The sequence below is a fragment of the Somniosus microcephalus genome, chromosome 12 (assembly GCF_052327205.1).
Source record: "Somniosus microcephalus isolate GS21.2 chromosome 12, FLI_Smic_1.0, whole genome shotgun sequence".
Taxonomy (NCBI): Eukaryota; Metazoa; Chordata; class Chondrichthyes; order Squaliformes; family Somniosidae; genus Somniosus; species Somniosus microcephalus.
Genome location: NC_140998.1, coordinates 86,673,696 through 86,693,904, shown reverse-complemented (window position 1 = coordinate 86,693,904; position 20,209 = coordinate 86,673,696). Strand labels below are relative to the sequence as shown.

Genomic DNA, 20,209 nt, shown 5'->3' with positions numbered 1-20,209 from the left:
ACGAATGATTGGCTGCCTGTCTCCTCCCTCCCTCCTCGTCCTCTTTTCCGCCTCCTCCTCCCTCCCTCGTCCTCATCCTGAGGTGGTGGCGCAATCTCTGATGGAATGGGCTGTGTCCTCATGATGACCAAGTTGTGAAGCATGCAGCAGACCACCATGAAATGGGACACCCACTCCAGCGAGTACCGGAGAGTTCCTCCCGAGCGGTCAAGGGAGCAGAACCATTGCTTCAGTATCCCTTGGTCTGCTCAATGATGTTCCTGGTGGAAGGATGGCTCTCATTATGAGAGTGCTGGGCACGAGTGTTGGGGTTGTGGAGGGGAGTCATGAGCCAGGTGAAGAGCGGATAGCCCTGGTCTCCGAGCAGCCACCCTCGAGTTTACTGTGGTGGCTGGAAGATTGCTGGCACTTCAGACTGATGCAGGATGAAGGCATCATGGCTGCTGCCAGGATAGCGGACATTGACAAGGAATCGCTTTGCGTGGTCGCACACCACCTGCACACTAAATGAGAGGTAGCCTTTGTGGTTATGGAATATCTCAGGATTGTTATGTGGCGTCCGCAAAGCCACATGTGTGCAGTCAATGGCGCCCTGCACCATGGGGAAGCCCACTAGTCTGGCAAAGCCACATGTGTGCAGTCAATGGCGCCCTGCACCATGGGGAAGCCCACTAGTCTGGCAAAGCCACATGCGCGCTTGTCCTGCTTCTCTTTGCTGAGAGAGAAGACACCGTAGTCCCTTATCCTGGTGTAGAGTGCCTCAGTGACCTCCCGGATGCAGCGATGGACAGTGAACTGTGAGATGTTAGCTATGTCTCCTGCTGCAGACTGGAAGGATCCACTGGTGAAGAAATTGAGGGCCACGGTGACCTTGACTGCCACTGGGAGAGCTGTGTTTGCCCTGGTCTGAGGCTGGAGGTCTGGTTGCAGGAGGTGGCAGAGTTCGGTGACCACCTCCTTGGTAAAGTGTAGTCTCCTAATACACTGCTCCTTGCTTAAGTGGAGGTAGGAGAAGTGCTGTTGAAAGGCCCTAGGTGGGTAAGGCCTCCTGTTGAGAGTCATCCTGGCTCTCCTCCTCCTCCTCCCTCTGCGTGCATGTCCCCATCTTCCTCGCTGCCTCCGGTCCTCTGCCGAAGATCCTGGAGCGCAAGGTCGAATGCCAGTATAGCCCCCATGACTGTGAGCAAAAGCCTTTAAAAAATAATGAAGGTGTTCTGCCCTTGCAACAACACTCCCTGTTTCCGTAGAAACTTGAAAGAAGTTAATAAAGCTGGTGGAGTTGCAGAAAGTAGCACAGAGCCAGTCAAACTGCACAACCATGTCAGGTGCAACTGGTTGCTGATGATCCCTTTAAATATCACTGCTGAAGCCTCCTTCCAGCTGTTGAACACTTGCTCTGCCTGCCGTTGTTTAGGCGTGCCGGTAAGTTGAACAGCGAAATCCAATGCTGCTGATCGAGCATCAAGTGAGCATTGCACACTAACTGACGTCACAATCTGGTTAATTTTAATTCCACCAGCAATTGTGTTTATCGGCAGCGCTACCAGCCCTCGCAAAATGGCGGCCACCGCGGGACCCACCACCAGCTGGTGGAAGAGCACCAGCCGCCATTTTTTTGCCATTTCATGGCGGTAACGAGTGGCGATAAACACCTGAACTTTCAGCCCATTATTTTTAATTGTAAACATGCACCTGATAAATATATTAAAACATCTCTTGATGATCAGTTATACGGTCTACAGAAGCGTACTTTTAACATGCTATTAGTCTGGGACTAGCTGACCAATCAAATCCACAAACTACCTGTGAGACTATGTAAAAAATCCCAACTGAATCTCATGAGCTGAAGACTGGGAAGAAGCAAAAGGAGACGGTTATGCAGTGGTTTATAAACACAGTCCTTCCTCCTCCTGGATCCAGATCCAAATGCAGTACAGATTCTCTAATGGTTGTAGGCTGCAATTAAATTCAACAAAATTTACCACTGATGCTAATGAGCATGGCAGCTCATAAGAACTGCCAAAGTACAGCAGTGTTTTGTTCTAATAATGTATTTCAGTTCAACTCCAGGATCAGCACTCAATGTCCTGTACTACCATATAATTTTTGAGTGCAATAATGCTCTTAAAGAGAGTATGGGAAGACTGGAATGACACACACATAGTAGGTATGGAAACAGTTGCTGTGACTGAATAACAAAAATACAGAGGTACGTTTAACCTCAATTTTTTCCTGAGGCAATTATAGTAAGATTCACAAAACGATCTTGAGGGGATTTACCCAGAGGAATTCTTTCAATAAGAATGTTTAATTTTACTGTTCCTTTAAGGATTCTAGGCAAATGAATCACAGTAATTTCAAACTCATTTCTAGTGGAACAGGCATTAGTAAATGCTAAATGTGTATTTTTCCTGTTATATAATACAAATAAGAAGCCCTGCATTGTATTAAGCTTAGTACTCGGCATAAATAATGTCCAGTTTCTGAATCAAACTATCCAGATAGCTTGGGGGAGTAGATGCTCATTTTCAAACACCAGCATAATTTTAGCCATAGTTTTGTAATAACCATGCCACTGCTGATGCTGCAGCTTAGTTCAGACAACAAAATGCTTACATTTCGAACCAGCACAATGCAAGTCAGGTATTGCAAAGGGTTAACATGTTGAAAAATCAAATGCTGAGCAGCTATGATTATACCACTCCCCATTTCCATACTATACCATTTGTGTTTTGATTAGAATTTAGACTCAGTACCAGATATTTTTCTCATATTAGGGACATGGTAACATTATTAGGGACGTGGTAACAGGGCAGTTAGAAAATCGTGAGTAACTTCATTAGGCAGAGTCAACATGGTTTTATGAAAGGGAAATCGTGTTTGACAAATCTGTTGGAGTTTTTTGAAGTTGTACCTTCTTTTTTGCAGAGGCCAGTGTCGGGAGGAGCAGAGAGCGGCGGTACAGTGAGCACTTAAAGTCACTTGCGCGGGCGTTTTTACAGAGGCTTACCAATCTCACAGACCGGCAGCAGCATTCCGGAGCCACGTCATGATTCAAAAAGTGACACGGGCAATAGGAAGTAGCTGATTGGGTGAGTACGGCCAGGTGAGTATTGATACTTACTCTATAGTTTGACAGTTAAGGTTAATAGTTTATAAAATTTAGAAGGTCTTAATTTTTGTGGTTATAGTTTCTAAGGTCTCTGTTGTGTTTCGGGGAGTGCTAGTAACCAAGGGCCCTTGAGTATATCATTTAATTGTAGTGTAATTAGTGGTATTGATTTGATTTAATTTAATTTAATTAAATTAATTAAAGGGTAAGTCATGGCAGGACAGCTCGTCCCCGTGGCATGCTCCTCCTGCGCTATGTGGGAAATCAGGGACACTTCCTGTGTCCCTGACGACCATGTGTGTGGGAAGTGTATCCAGCTGCAGCTACTGACAGACCGCATTGCGGCGCGGGAGCTGCGAATGGATACATACTGGAGCATTCGCGAAGCTGAAGACATCGTGGATAGCACGTTTAGGGAGTTGGTCACACCGCAGGTAAAGGCTGCACAGGCAGGAAGGGAATGGGTGACCGCCAGGCGGAGTGGTAGGCGCAGGCAGCTAGTGCAGGGGTCCCCTGTGGCCATCCCCCTCTCAAACAGATATACCACTTTGGATATTGTTGAGGGAGATGTCTTATCGGGGGAAGGCAGCAGCAGCCAACTTCCTGGCACCATGGGTAGTTCTGCTGCACAGGACGGGAGGAAAAAGAGGGGTAGAGCTATAGTAATAGGGGATTCTATTGTAAGGGGAACAGATAGGCGTTTCTGCGGCCACAAACGAGACTCCAGGATGGTATGTTGCCTCCCTGGTGCAAGGGTCAAGGATGTCTCGGGGCGGCTGCAGGGCATTCTGGAGGGGGAGGGTGAACAACCCGTTGTCGTGGTGCATATAGGTACCAACGATATCGGTAAAAAACGGTATGCAGTCCTAAAAGCTGAATATAGGGAGTTAGGTGGTAAATTAAAAAATAGGACCTCAAAGGTAGTAATCTCAGGATTGCTACCAGTGCCATGTGCTAGTCAGAGTAGAAATAGAAGGATATTTCAGATGAATACGTGGCTAGAGGAATGGTGCAAGGGGGAGGGATTCAAATTCCTGGGATATTGGAAGCAGTTCTGGGGGAGGTGGGACCAGTGCAAACTGGACGGTTTCCACCTGGGCGGGACCGGGACCGATGTCCTGGGGGAGTGTTTGATAGTGCTGTTGGGGAGGGTTTAAACTAAAATGGCAGGGGGTTTGGAACCTGTACAGGGAGACAGAGGAAAGGGAAGAAAGGATAGAAACAAAAGACAGGGAGGAGAAAAGCAAAAGTGGAAGGCAGAGAAATCAAGGGTGTAAATCAAACAGGGCTACAGTAAATAATAATTCTAAAAGGACTAAGTGTTAAAAAAACAAGCCTGAAGGCTGTGTGTCTTAATGCAAGGAGCATTTGTAATAAGGTGGATGAATTAGCTGCGCAAATAGATGTAAACGGATATGATGTAACTGGAATTACGGAGACAGGGCTCCAGGGTGACCAAGGCTGGGAATTCAACATCCAGGGGTATTCAATATTCAGGAAGGACAGGCAAAAAGGAAAAGGAGGTGGGGTAGCATTGCTGGTTAAAGAGATTAACACAATAGTAAGGAAGGATATTAGTTCTGATGATGTGGAATCTATATGGGTAGGGCTGAGATATACCAAGGGGCAGAAAACGTTAGTGGGAGTTGCATACAGACCCCCAAACAGCAATGCTGAGGTTGGGGATGGCATTAAACGGGAAATTAGAGACGCGTGCAATAAGGGCACAGCAGTTATCATGGGTGACTTTAAAGGGATCAAGGGATATGGGGAGAAGGCAGGGGCAGGGTACTGAATTTGAATGATCAGCCATGATCTCATTGAATTGCGGAGCAGGCTCGAAGGGTCGAATGGCCTACTCCTGCTCCTATCTTCTATGTTTCTACATATAGATTGGGCTAACCAAATTAGTAACAATACTGTGGAGGAGGAATTCCTGGAGTGTATACGGGATGGTTTCCTGGACAAATAGGTCGAGGAACCAACTAGAGATCGGGCCATCTTAGACTGGGTATTATGTAATGAGAAAGGATTAATTAGCAATCTTGTTGTGCGAGGCCCCTTGGGGAGGAGCGATCACAATATGATAGAATTCTTCATTAAGATGGAGAGTGAAGTAGCTGACTTGGAGACTAGGGTCCTGAATTTAAATAAAGGAAACTACGATGGTATGAGGCGCGAGTTGACTAGGATGGATTGGGGAACGTTACTTAAAGGGTTGACGGTGGATAGGCAATGGCAAACATTTAAAGAGTGCATGGATGAACTACAGAATTTGTTCATCCCTGTTTGGCATAAAAATAAAACAAAAAAGGTGATTCAACCGTGGCTAACAAGGGAAATTAGGGATAGCATAAGATCCAAGGAGAGGACATATAAATTGGTCAGAAAAAGCAGCAAACCTGAGGATTGGGAGCAATTTAGGATTCAGCAAAGGAGGACAAAGGGATTAATTAAGAGGGGGGAAATAGAATGAGAGTAAGCTTGCAGGGAACATAAAAACTGACTGTAAAAGCTTCTATAGATATGTGAAGAGAAAAAGATTGGTGAAGTCAAGCGTAGGTCCCTTGCAGTCAGAATCAGGGGAATTTATAATGGGGAACAAAGAAATGGCAAACCAATTAAATACATACTTTGGTTCTGTCTTCACAAAGGAGGACACAAATAACCTTCGAGATATGTCGGGGAACACAGGGTCTAATGAGAGGGAGGAATTGAATGAAATCAGTATTTGTAGGGAAATGGTGTTAGGGAAATTGACAGCATTGAAGGCCGATAAATCCCCAGGGCCTGATAATCTACATCTTAGGGTACTTAAGGAAGTGGCCCTAGAAATAGTAGATGCATTGCTGGTCATCTTCCAAAATTCCATAGACTCTGGAATAGTTCCCATGGATTGGAGGGTAGCTAATGTAACCCCACTATTTAAAAAAGGTGGTAGAGAGAAAACGAGGAATTATAGCTTGACATTGGTAGTGGGGAAAATGCTAGAGTCCATTATAAAAGCTGTAATAGCAGAGCACTTGGAAAACAGTGACAGGATTGGACAAAGTCAACCTGGATTTAGAAAAGGTAAATCGTGCTTGACTAATCTACTGGAATTTTTTGAGGATGTAACTGGTAGAATAGATAAGGGAGAACCAGTGGATGTGGTGTATTTGGACTTTCAGAAGGCTTTCGATAAGGTCCCGCATAAGAGATTGGTATGTAAAGTTAAAGCACATGGGATTGGGGGTAAGGTACTGAATTGGATAGAGAACTGGTTGGCAGATGGGAAGCAGAGTTGGAATAAACTGGTCTTTTTCCGAGTGGCAGGCAGTGACTAGTGGGGTACCGCAGGGATCGGTGCTAGGACCCCAGCTATTCACAATATATATTAATGATCTGGACGAGGGAACTAGATGTAATGTCTCCAAGTTTGCAGACGACACAAAGCTGGGTGGGCGTGTGTGCTGTGAGGAGGATGCAGAGAAACTCCAGTATGATTTGGACAGGTTGGGTGATTGGGCAGATGCAGTATAATGTGGATAAATGCAAGGTTATCCACTTTGGTGGCAAAAACAGGAAGACAGATTATTATCTGAACGGAAATTGATTGGGGAAAAGGGGAAATGCAACGAGACCTGGGTGTTCTTGTGCACCAGTCGCTGAAGGTAAGCATGCAGGTGTAGCAGGCGGTTAAAAAGGCAAATGGTATGTTGGCCTTCATAGAGAGGATTCGAGTACAGGAGCAAGGATGTCTTGCTGCAGTTGTACAGGGCCTTGGTGAGACCACACCTTGAGTATTGTGTGCAGCTTTGGTCGCCTTATCTGAGGAAGGATGCTCTTGCCATGGAGGGAGTGCAGCGAAGATTCACCAGACTGATACCTGGGATGGCAGGAATGACGTATGAAGAGAGATTGGGTCGATTAGGCTTATATTCGCTAGAGTTTAGAAGAATGAGAGGGGATCTCTTAGAATTTTATAAGTTTCAAACAGGACTAGACAGACTAGATGCAGGAAGGATGTTCCCGATGGCGGGGGAGTCCAGAACCAGGGGTCACAGTCTAAGGATAAGGGGTAAGCCATTTAGGACTGAGATGAGGAGGAATTTCTTCACCCAGAGAGTGGTGAACCTGTGGAATTCTCTACCACAGAAGGCAGTTGAGGCCAACTTATTAAATATATTCAAGGTGGAGTTAGATATGTTTCTTAAGGCTAAAGGGATATGGGGAGAAAGCAGGGACAGGGTACTGAATTTGGATGATCAGCCATAATCTCATTAAATGGCGGAGCAGGCTCGAGGGGCCAAATGGCCTGCTCCTATCTTCTATGTTTCTATGTACCTAATAGGATGGATAAGGGGGAACCAGTGGATGTGGTGTATTTGGATTTCCAAAAAGCATTCGATAAGGTGCCACACAAGAGGTTATTACACAAAATTAGGACTCATGGGATTGGGGGTAATATACTATCATGGATTGAGGATTGGTTAATGGAGAGAAAAAAAGTGTAGGAATAAACGGCACTTTTTCGGGTTGGCAGGCTGTAACTAGTGGGGTACCGCAAGGATCAGTGCTTGGGCCTCAGCTATTTACAATCTATAATAATAACTTAGATGAAGAGACCGAGTGTAACGTATCCAAGTTTGCTGATAATACAAAGTTAGGTGGGGAAGTAAGTTGTGAGGAGGATGCAAAGAGGCTGCAGAGAGATATAGACAAGTTGACTGAGTGGGCTAGAACATGGCAAATGGAATACAATGTGGGGAAGTGTGAAGTTATCCACTTTGGTAGAGGGAGAAAAAGCAGAATATTTTTTGAATGGAGAGACTGGGAAATGTTTGCATTCAGAAGGACCTGGGTGTCCTTGTACATGAATCACAGAAAGTTAACATGCAGGTACAGCAAGCAATTAGGAAAGCAAATGGTATGTTAGCTTTTGTTACAAAGGGATTAGAGTATAAGAGTAAAGAAGTCTTACTACAATTATACAGGGCATTGATGAGGCCACATCTGGAGTACTGTGTACAATTCTGGTCTCCTTACCTAAGGAAAGACATACTTGCCCTAGAGTGCAACGAAGGTTCACTAGACTGGTTCCTGGGATGAGGGGATTGCCTATGAGAGATTGAGTAGACTAGGCCTATATTCCCTAGAGTTTAGAAGAATGAGAGGTGATCTCATTGAAACATATAAAATTCTTAAGGGACTGGACAGGGTTAATGCTGAGAAAATGTTTCCTCTGGCTGGGGAATCTAGAACACGGGGTCACAGTCTCAGCCATTTAGGACTGAGATGAGGAGAAATTTCTTCACTCAAAGGGTTGTGAATCTTTGGAATTCTCTACCCCAGAGAGCTGTGGAGGCTCAGTCGTTGAGTATATTCAAGACAGAGGTCGATACATTTTTGGGAATTAAGGGATATGGGGATAGTGCAGGAAAGTGGAGTTGAGGTAGAAGGTCAACCATGATCTTGTTGAATGGCGGAACAGGCTTGAAGGGCCAAATGGCCTACTCCAGCTCCTATTTCTTATGTTATTATTTAAGATAAAAGTGCTCAGCGCTCCAAGTCTTTTGTAGAATAAGATGCCTTCTTACTGGTGAAGGTGTTTCTCGTTGAGGAAGTTCTCGTACAGGAGTTCTGCTCTCACTCTGGCGCTGGCCCAACATGATGGCAATAATCTCGGCAAGAGCTTCATCTACAAACTGTCGAACCATCCGAGAGTCCACAGGAACACCTGCATCCACAAATAGCTGGAAGCCTCCTCCGCCAGCAACTTCAACTATTTTGGAAGCAAATAATAACATTCAGCACTCTTAACTCTGGAAACTATTCTCATAACAGAACAAATATTCATGTGTAATGTTGTATAAATCTCATTTTCTGTTTTTATAATAGAAACCTGTGCAGAAAGTAAGTGCTTCTTTAATAAGCACCAGTGCTAGTTTTACATGTTAACCCTTTTGGCCTTCAAAAGTGTTTAAATCTCTGGGGGGAAAAAATCCAAATATGGCACTATTAATATAACAGAAATATCATGAGTAAATGTTATGTTTCCGTTTACCCAGAAACATACAATGCGCTCAAAGAAATACTGATCCAAAAACTATTTACAGGCTCCAAATGAGGTTCTGGTCATTTATATTAATTGATAACACTGAACGTTAAATGCTGAGAAGGGTGACAGAATGTGCTGCAGGATGTTAGTGTGCTGGTGCACAATCAGTAGGATATGGATTTGAACCTGTGATCCCCACATGGTGCATTTACCAATTTCAGCCATGCTATCAGTGTGGGTCATAGAATGGAAAGCAGAGAATCCCCACAGGGTGAAGTGCAAAACCAGAGACCAAGTCACAGAGGCTACTCTGACGATAGCAAAATACTGCGGATGTTGGAAATCCGAAATAACAACAGAAAATGCTGGAAAAACTCAGCAGGTCAGGCAACATCCGTGGACAGAAATTTGAGTTGACGTTTTGGGTCGAACCCTTCTTCAAAACTGGAAAGAAAAGATAGATCGGAGGCAGGGCTGCGATCGGACAAAAGAATAAAAGAAATAAAAGAAGTAAAAAAGAGACAATAAAAGACAGAGGCTACTCTCTTGTGCCTCCTAGTGGCTGGTTTGCAGAGAGGCATTGCTGAAGCCTGTCATCCTGTCGAGGAAAGGCATATGTCGCAAGGAATCTTCAGAGGAAATACTGGAAAAAAGAGCTACTGTAACTTACAAAATCCCAAAACGTGTAGTCATGGTAGTAAAAATAGTGTGCATAAAGGGGTGAAGAATGCAGTCTTGTTCAACTAAAACAAGTTTGAAGGAGCGTTAAGTCTTATATAGATAAATTTAAACCTGAATTGAAGTGGTACTTTTAATTGATACTCAATATTTCACAATATGGCAAAGGTGCTCTGAATCAACAGAACTTTGCAGTGAGAGATATGGAGTAAAGGGAGCTGGAGACTCACCAATATCTGAGCCCGACAGCACGCTCTCCTCACATTCGGACTGGCTGACATGTGGCACAGGCTGTTGCTGTAAGGGATACATCTCACTAATGATACGGGACATGAGCTCTTGTTCAACCCTATTAGAATAAGAATTTCAATATTCGATGACAAAGAAAATCACCATATTATACAGGCAGGTCTTGAAAATAATAAGTCTGCATTTCAGAGGGTTTCTATGTCTCAGACATGTCACCTACCACTCAATCAAATGGTTTTCTATGGATTCCTTGTGTTTTATCATTCCGTCTACAATGTAAACAGCTGGCTGAGGGACAGGAGCAGAGGGAGGGAATGGTGGACCATTGTAAGAGGCAGAGATGGACTCAGCAAAGCCCTCGAGCTCTATACCTGGTTCAGGTGATCCTTGAAGTTCATTAGCAGTCTCAAGATCCTAAACACACAAAAACAGGCAGGGGATAAATAGAAAAATGTCAGATAAATATAATTTTGTTACATTCCAGTGTAGTCAGCTCAGTTTTGCCCAGGAAACAGTAACTTAATGAAGTTCTTTCCCTATCTAGATCTTTGATATCTACACTGAAATCTAAAATTAAAAATAAAGTTCCAAATTTCTATAACTGTTTAATCCTGATCAAATTTGCTTTTTTATTGCAGTATTCCTATATACTTTTGGCTCTTTTCCTATATTTGTTTGGGAACATTGCAGAGTGAGCCTCTGAACAAAGATTGGGCTAAAAATTGAGTAGCGCCCCTTTTGGGCTGCTAGCTTCGCCGGGGTGCTAACTTTAGCGCCCCGGAAAAATGTGCGCCCCTGTGACGGAAATTGAGTGGTAGCGCCCCAAGAGGGAAGCGGGGCGCTACTGGAAACACCCCGCCTTCCTCCTGGGGCGCTGCGAGAGAATATCGTGGCACGTCGCGCCACGGTATTGCATGCCTTCCTCCCTTTCTTAAAAATTCGGTTGCTTTGCACCTCCAGTTAGCACCCTGAGGGGGCACTAACGGGGCGCAAAGCAACTAGCACCCGGGTGTGGTGCGCCTACGCCTCCCACGAATTTCATCGGGAGGGTAGCAGCGGCAGTAACCGGTAGCGTCCCGCGGCGCTGCGCCGCCGGTTGTAACGTCATCGCCGTGCGCAACGCCCCAGCCACGATCTTCGGGAGCGCCCCCTGACTTACGCAGTGTGACCCGGGGCCCAGCTGGGCCCCCGGGGATCGGGAGTGCCGGCAAAAGAGCCTGCCACTCCAGAGAAGTGCCGGGCTCATGGAGCGCAGCTGTCACTCCGGCGGGGGGCGGGTAAGGAGGCCCGCACCTCGCCTTTAAATAGTGCCTCCCCGGCCGCAGGTAGGCCCCCCTGATCCCGTTGGACATAGCATCCGGCAGTAAGTCAGGGGGCGCTCCCGAAGATCGTGGCTGGGGCGTTGCGCACGGAGATGACGCGCTGCGGGACGCTACCGGTTACCGCCGCTGCTACCCACCCGATGAATTTCGTGGGAGGCGTAGGCGCACCACGCCCGGGCGCTAGTTGCTTTGCGCCTCGTTAGTGCCCTCTCAGGGCGCTAACTGGAGGCGCAAAGCAACCAAATTTTTCCCCCAATGTATTTCTCAATAAACTTGTGAGCAAGATACATTTTGTATTCAATGTCTTATTACTGGCAATAAGTTTGTACCTTAAGTGTGGTACAAAGAGGAAAATAGGGAAAAGTTTTAAAATGCCATTGCTATATCACTTTTATTTTCTCTAAATATGCTGCGTTTATGCATTCTGTAGCTCAGACTATTTTATCCACCATCTTGAAATCAATTCAGTAGGGATTAAAACCAGAATTGGAAGCAGCTAGGTTCCCAACAATTATATATCTTAGAAAATGTAAACTTTTACTTACCAATTTTCCCCCTTCTCCTGAAAACATTTGATTTCTTGTGGGATACAGCTCCGCAGGTGTCAGGCACCTCTGGTAGCCTCACCCAACTTACACAGAATCTACAGCACGGAAACAGGCCATTCAGCCCAACTGGTCTATGCCGGCGTTCTGCTCCACATGAGCCTCCACCCACTCTAGTTACCTCTTTTCAACTTGTGCCTGTACTCCTCTATTCCTTTCTCCCTCATGTATGTATCAAGAGTCCACTTAAATGCATCAATGCTATCTGTTTCAAACACTCCATGTGGCAGTGAGTTGCACATTCCCATCACTCTGTGTGAAAAGATTCTTTTCAAATTCTTTACTTGATCTGTTATAACAAAAATTTTGTTATTGAGTTGTGCACACATGTGGATTCTTTAATGCAGTCAAGACCACCTACGGCCCAAGCACTCAAGGTCCTACCCCACTGCGGGCCAAGAACGGAGAGGTACTCATCAAGGACAGAGAGGCAGTCAGTGCCCGCTGGAAGGAGCACTTCGAAGATCTCCTTAACCGAGACTGTCTTCGACGCAAGTGTCCTCAACTCCATCTCGCAGCATGCTACCCACCACCATCTCAGCACAACCCCAGCCCGGCATGAGGTTGAAAAGGCCATCCGACAACTGAAGAACAACAAGGCCTCAGGAGCAGATGGAATCCCCGCCGAGGCACTAAAGCATAGCGGAGAAGCACTATTGGCGCGAATACATGAACTCATTTCTCTTATATGGAAGGAGGAGAGCATGCCAGGGGATCTCAGAGGTGCCGTAATCGTGACCATCTTCAAGAAAGGTGACAAGTCCGACTGCGGTAATTAGAGGAGTTTCCCTGCTGTCTGCCACAGGGAAAGTCATTGCAAGAATCCTCAATCGCCTTCTCCCAGTGGCAGAAGAGCTCCTCCCAGAGCCGCAATGTGGATTCCGCCCACTAAGGGGCACAATGGACATGATCTACACCGCGCATCAAATACAAGAGAAATGCAAGGAACAGCACCAACCGCTGTACATGACCTTCTTTGACTTCACAAAGGCCTTCGACACTGTCAACCGTGAGGAATTATGGAGTGTCCTCCTCAAATTCGGCTGCCCTCAAAAGTTTGTCATCATCCTCCGCCTGCCTCACGACGACATGCAAGCCGTGATGCTGACCAACGGAACCACCACGACCCAATTCACGTACAGACCAGGGTTAAGCAAGGCTGTGGCATCGCACCAATGCTCTTCTCGATCTTCCTTGCTGCAATGCTCCATCTCATCCTCAGTAAGCTCCCCGCTGGAGTGGAGCTAATCTACAGAACAAACGAGAAACTGTTCAGCCTCCGTCGCCTCCAGTCCAGATCCAAGGTCATCTCATCCTCTGTCGTCGAATTACAGTATGCAGACGATGCTTGCGTCTGCGCACACTTGGAGGTCGAACTCCAAACCATCGTCAACACCTTCACCGAAGCGTACGAGCATGGGCCTTACACTAAACATTAGTAAGACAAAGGTCCTCTACCAACCTGCCCCCGCCACACAGTACTGCCCCCCCGATTATCAAAATCCACGACGAGGCCTTGGACAACGTGGACCACTTTCCATACCTCGGGAGCCTACTGTCAACAAGGGCAATGACTTCAGTGTGCCAGTGCAGCCTTCGGTTGCCTGAGGAAGAGAGTGTTTGAAGACCAGGACCTCAAACCTGGCACCAAGCTCATGGTCTACAGAGCAGTAGTGATTCCCGCCCTCCTGTATGCTTCAGCGACATGGATCATGTGCAGCAGGCACCTCAAAGCACTGGAGAGGTACCACCAACGCTGCCTCCACAAGATCCTGCAAATCCATTGGCAGGATAGGCGCACCAACGTCAGTGTTCTTGCTCAGGCCAACATCCCCAGCATCGAAGCTTTGATCACGCTCGATCAGCTCTGATGGATGGGCCACATCGTCCACATGGCCGATACGAGACTCCCAAAACAAGCGCTCTACTCGGAGCTCCGACACGGCAGGAGAGCCCCAGGTGGGCAGAGGAAACGCTTCAAGGTCACCCTCAAAGCCTCCTTGAAAAAGTGCAACATCCCCACCGACACCTGGGAATCCCTGGTCAAGACCGCACAAAGTGGAGGAGAAGCATCCAGGAAGGCGCCGAACACCTCGAGTCTCCTCGCCGGGAGCAAGCGGAAGCCAAGCGCAACAGCGGAAGGAGCGCACGTCAACCCAAGCACCCCACCCACCCGCCCCTTCAACCACCGTCTGCCCCACCTGTGACAGAGACTGTAGGTCCCGCATTGGACTCATCAGTCACCTGAGTACTCATTTTTAGTGTGGAAGCAAGTCTTCCTCGGTTCCGAGGGGCTGCCCAAGAGAAGAGGAGACACAGTTTCTTAGAACAACAGAAGAAATGCTACCTTGCAGAGTACATGGTATTTGCAAACTGAGTGCCTGATGCAGTCTTATTCATGTGTGAGCCTTGCCAATGAGTGGTGGGCGGCAATTCAACTGTGATGGGCATCACAGCTGAGATCAATCATGTCTTCACCTGACATCCACATGTGCATTTCCAGAAAAAGTCACTAGATATGAATTAGGAACGAGAGCCTTGGCTGATCTTTCCCCCCCTCCCTAACCCAGAGGTGCTGAGGCCAATTATATTCGCGGATCACTGCCCTAACCGAGATCAGCTAACTCAACACAGGCTAGTGATCGAACCAGGGAACTTCCTGGCCTGTATAGCTTATCCACTCCCTGAATAAACTAGGGAGCTATCACTACATATCACAACACCTTTCTACAGAAAGATGGACTTGCTGACTTTCTGGAATTCTATTATCGCTTTTAAATCACTAAACCGCTTTCACTGGAAATGGTTAAGTAATTGTATCAGTTTCTCCTGTGTCAACTCTGACCTGTTTATACTTGCATGAGGAATTCAACAGCTGGGAATTGCTCATGTGAGATTCATGGATGTGCTCCCAATTTCCAAGTGTGACGTTGCCAGTCTGCCTGGGGGCATCCTGATGGTGAGGGAAAATCTGTACAGGCCGGCAGTGCTGAAAGTATATTGAGAGTATGTACATGTGGGGTGGGCTGAGAAGACAGCTCTTTCAGGGCCATAATCAATCTAGAATAAAAATACTGAACCGGAGGAGGGCTAATTTCAGCAAATTGCGGAGGGATCTGGCCCAGGTAAATTGGAGTCAAAGGCTGGCAGGCAGAAATGTACTGGAGCAATGGACAGTCTTTAAAGAGGAGCTGATTCAGGTACAGTCTAGATACGTTCCCACAAAGGGGAATGGGAGGCCAACCAAAGCCAGAGCTCCCAGGATGACAAAAGAGTGAGAGAGTAGGATGAAGCAGAAAAAGGATGTCAGCTTGATAATACAAGGGAGAATCAGGCTGAATATAAAAAGTACAGAGGAGAAGTGAAAAAGGAAATAAGAGGGGCAAAGAGACAATACGCAACGAGTGGTTAGGATTTGGAATGCACTGCCTGATAGGGTGCTGAATACAGATTCAATAGTAGTCTTCAAAAGGGAATTGGATAAATACTTGAAGGAGAAAACAAATTGCAGGGCTTTGGGGAAAGAGCGGGGGAGTGGGACTAACTGGATTGATCTTCGAAAGAGCCGGCACACTCGATGGGCCGAATGGCCTCCTTCTGTGCTGTGCTATTCTATGATTCTATAGCACACCGAGGCCAAATGTCACTTGTACAGGTTTGTGATCCGTGGCACTCAGGAGAGTTTTACTGCCTGGACTGTGGGGACATTGACTCGCATACACCAGGGTTACCTCCATGGGCTCTTTTGCCATTGGCGACCCTGCAGTATAATGGGGACAGAAATGTTATATGAATATAAGCAAATGTAATCAGTACCAGCAAGAGAGCCGACTGCTAAATGATGGCAACATTTCTTCTGGAACTGGCAATATATTTCTATCCACATCAGTTAATCACAGAGATATACATTTATATTTTTCTTATTTCAAATTATTAAAATAAATATATTAATTTTGGAATTTAGGAAGGCATTTCCAATATATGTAAATGAGAGGCTGCTAAAGGACTAAAGATTATGTGACATTCTAGAGCTATAGTAGAAAAAGCAGATCATGTTAGGGATATTTTGGAAATGATATGCATCCAACAGGAGACTCAGCTGAATAACTCACAAGCATTAAAGTTGAGGACGCATTATATGGTGGTGGGTCCTCCTGTTGGATAACTTTGATATCAAACAAGTCCCCAACCATGCTTTCTGTTTGTACCATGGATGTAAACAGAAATAAATACAAATTACTTATTTAGGGATATGTCCAAATATTGGGATGCTAGGGAAGTAGACTTACTGTGGAAAAGTGATATTCAATAATCTGTGATGAGTACATGACATGACATCTACTCAAAGCAGCAAAACAATATAGTGGTTCTGTCCTTCTGGTCTAGGCTGTATTCTGATTGGTTGGTCCAGAGCTGCTATTCTTTGGTAACAGTTTGGTTGCTGGGGAAACATTTATTTTTTCACAAGATTTTTGAGAGTCAAGCTGTTTAAGAATCTGATAATGTAGCATATTCTGTGGTGCCTTTATATAGAATGGAATTACTGTAGTTCTGTGAAAATTATAACTAGATAGCTGAACAAAGCAGCCTGTGTTACAAACAGATACATGTAGTTTTTTTAACCTGATTTTATGAAACATAAAATTGGCAAACCAAGGATTAGAAAGAATAAATGATTGTACAAAGCACTTTACGAGATGGTGGTGTCCCTTTAAATGTAATATAAGTTCACTTGCCTACTGTCTTCTTCCCTTAAGTGTGAAATGTTCTGTTGTAATATTCACAACTCATGACCATAGGGACATTGGGAACCTTTGTGCTGAAAGCACTCACATTAAAACATCATGTGACAGGAAGGGAAAGCGCAATCAGAATTTTTTGTGCGTTTTAATTAAGCAATGCTTTGCTGTACACATCATAGCTTAATTATAGGACATGCTAACTGGTTACAAGATGGATTCATCCAGTGGCTGTGTGCGTTTAACGTGTTGGGGTGGGAGGAGGGCAAGGGAAAGCAGTGGTACAAACTGCAATTGCCAAAGAGGTAAAGAAAACTACAAAAAATAGGGAACTGAAGTAAAGATCTTTAAAACAGTGGCTGAGTAGTGAGGTGTGAATAAGATCTAGCTGGGCTGAGGTCAAGCTGGATGAATGATGGACTCAACCATTGATCTCACCCCATGATCATGTGGACTACTCTCAATCTGCTGAAACAGTGTGTATCACGTGATCTCAGCACATTTCAGATTTACACAGTGCCAATTTTTTGGTTCATAAATACAGTTCCAGTCCATGAGCAAAACTGAGAGAAGCTGTTAAAATTTACAGTTTTCTCAAAGCTAAAATTATACTTCTTAAACTTACTTGTAACAGACATTTCTGCAACAAGGAGAACTGCCAAAGCAACATTTTACTCAAAAACACTAAATGGTTCATGTGAAACCCAGAGATCAACTTTCCTGGCAAGGGCTGTGGATTTTCTTGAGGTCTGCACAATTTTTATACTGTGGCCTCTTGCCAAGGCAGACTTCCAGACAAACATTTTTGTGCCAAGCACGCTGCTTTTGAAGCTACGAAGCGAACTGAAAGGGCAATCTGTTGTATTCTGTGCTGGAAACCTGAGTGGTTTCAGCTGGCTCAGAAATGGAGTGAAGACGGCCCAGGTTCTAGTGCAGCATTTTGTTTTTTTTGGTCAGATGCATGTCGTACTTTTTGGAATCAGCATAATACTTTATTGGCTTGGCAATGGAAAAAAGGCATTGAGCCAGAGACATGAGCTACAGATTAATAAATGTTTTTAAGAGGAAAATGTAATCCATAGAACAGTCTTATTAAAGTTTATGAAGTAAGCTGCAGCGCTATGGAAAATAAGATTTACACGTGTTGCTAGAACATACTGAAATGCTTTTGATTTTGTTTAAGGATGGGAGTGCCTGGTTTAATGTTTGAAACTGATCAGGCTCATTTTATTGAGAACTGTAAATTGGAATTGCAGAAATTGATCACATGATTACACCACACTTACAACAATAAACTTGAACATAACTTAGAAATGTTTCATTGAGTCACATCTGTTATATCCACATGAAGAAAGAAGATGTGACATACTGAATCAATTAAAATATGCAACCCATTGAGGGCAGGAATAGTATTTCTCCACCATATGTATAGTTTAAACACAACCTGGTCCAATTATGTTTTTGCTGCTATTACAGTACAACAAATTAAAAATGTTCCTCTTTGAGGGCTGCTGCATGCTGGGGCTCCACCTGGTCACACTACTGAGAGGCAGAGATGCTGATTCCCAACCACGACTTGCATGCAATTAGTCCCTCATTTTGTTTATTACACGACAACAGTTTCCTACGTAACAACAGTTTCCTACATTACACTTCAAAAGTACTTCATTGGCTGTAAAGCACTTTGAAACGTCCAGAGGTCGTGAAAGGCGCGATATAAAAGCAAGTCTTTCTTTCCTTTTATGCTGTGAGGAGGGTGGAAGTGGGAAACATTAGGCAAGATTTCATTCATCTTTTAGCAGCTAGCCAAATGGCAGCTCTGACAGAAATGTAAGAGAACAGGTCAGCTACCTGCACTGTCAGATGGAGGTTCAGTGTGTTAAGTGGGGAGGGGGGGGGAGGGGCAAGGGGGGATGCCGGCAACTTCCAAGTGCCTGGGGCGCTTGCCTGAAACAGGTGTTAGGCTCCACGAATATGCAAGTCAGGGTCCTAATGCCTTCATCATCAACTGGGTAGAGCATGCTCTATGTATGCTGTGTTCAGCTTTTCTGGGTCTAAATCAGCCTATCTAGTCGTCATTAAAGAAAGAAAGACTTGCATTTATAGAGCGCCTTTCACGACCACTGGACGTCTCAAAGCGCTTTACAGCCAATGAAGTACTTTTTGAAGTGGAGTCACTGTTGTAATGTGGGAAAGGGACTGCTGGAGGCATGCAGGGAGGTTCTCTTCCCATCCAATGGGCGGAAGACACCTCCCCAGGAGACCAACGCAGCCTGGTTGCACATTGCACAGGAGGACACCAGCAGGGATGTCATTAGGAGGACCAGGCTGCAGTGACACAAACCTTTCAATGATCTCATTAGATCACGAAACGTTACTGCCAAGCCGCACCCAACCTCATCCTGCTGTGCCACTCATCACATCCCCATCACTCTGCCTTCCCTACCCTACTCCTGCACATCTTTACTCACACCAATTTACATTGCACCTCGACTCATCCCTCTCTATCTTCATTATCACCTCCCCATTTCACTAGCCACCCCTCACACTCGCCCTCATCCTACTGCAAGCATATCAACTAACAACACACAAGGGTAGGCACTTCGGTGGTTTAGCCAATGTTCATGTGAAGTTTCTGGTAATGTGCTGTCAAACACTGACATTTTTATTTTCAACATTTTGCGTTCTTGGACAGATTTGTGTGCACCTTTGGAAGTGGCTTAGTGAGTTGCATTGAATGGTGAGACATAAGGGTACACGTACCTCCCCCCGCAAGGGTGATAAGTATGAAAGGAATGGCTTGGGCATTGTAGGGATGCTTTATGGTGTTGGTGTGGGGTGGTGCCAACCTGGCACATCATGTGGCAGCCAGAGTGTGCAGCGTCAAGTGAAGTAAATCTGGCTATGGTGAGGCCATCCCTGGCGTCCCGGGCAACATTGTGGTCGGGTGCTGATGCCCTGTGTAGCATCAGTTGATTGCGGAGAAGGTTGGTGTTGATGTTGGTGCTGCTGGTGTGCCCGGTGACACTGGTGTTGGGGCTGATCATGGTTGGATTCTGAGGACCAAGGTGAGATTTTTTTCAAGGGCACCGATGCTGATGGAATAGATGGCAGGTGAGGTTGAGATGCCAGAAGCGATCTGTCAATGGTGAAAGTGGTTGTTCCAATGAGGTGACACTGGATAGAGAGTTTTCTCCAAACACTTGCAACCTGCATAAAGCTCAATCTGTCTTCCAAATGCAGTAAGCAAGAGCTTCTAACCTTGGAAAGTGAAGACCTATGAAATGGGAGTTTTTACAGACCATTTGCAGCTGTCAAGTTAGTAAATCATCCCATGCTGTCACAACACCCGACCTCCTTACCTGACGTGATCCCCAAATGCCGTGAACTTCATGAAAAAGGTGTAAAAATAGTAAGTACCTGGTAAAATGGTGTTTAACAACCTTTTAAATAGCTTTAAATGA

General features: G+C 45.4%; 1 protein-coding gene across 4 annotated transcripts in view; it reads right to left on the bottom strand.

Annotated features, from left to right (window-relative positions):
- The window catches only part of kiaa0586 (KIAA0586 ortholog), a 674,053-nt gene that overhangs the window by 129,675 nt on the left and 524,169 nt on the right, over positions 1 to 20,209 (bottom strand). For 3 of the 4 annotated variants that reach the window (XM_086003275.1, XM_086003276.1, XM_086003277.1), the window contains exons 21-23: positions 10,300 to 10,493; positions 10,061 to 10,179; positions 8,692 to 8,876 (exon numbers count right to left, since the gene is read on the bottom strand). The exons of the other annotated variant lie outside the window; for it this stretch is intronic. In XM_086003275.1, the coding sequence (XP_085859401.1) occupies positions 8,692 to 8,876; positions 10,061 to 10,179; positions 10,300 to 10,493 (498 nt within the window). The remainder of the gene's footprint in view (positions 1 to 8,691; positions 8,877 to 10,060; positions 10,180 to 10,299; positions 10,494 to 20,209) is intronic. 4 annotated transcript variants of the gene reach the window in all.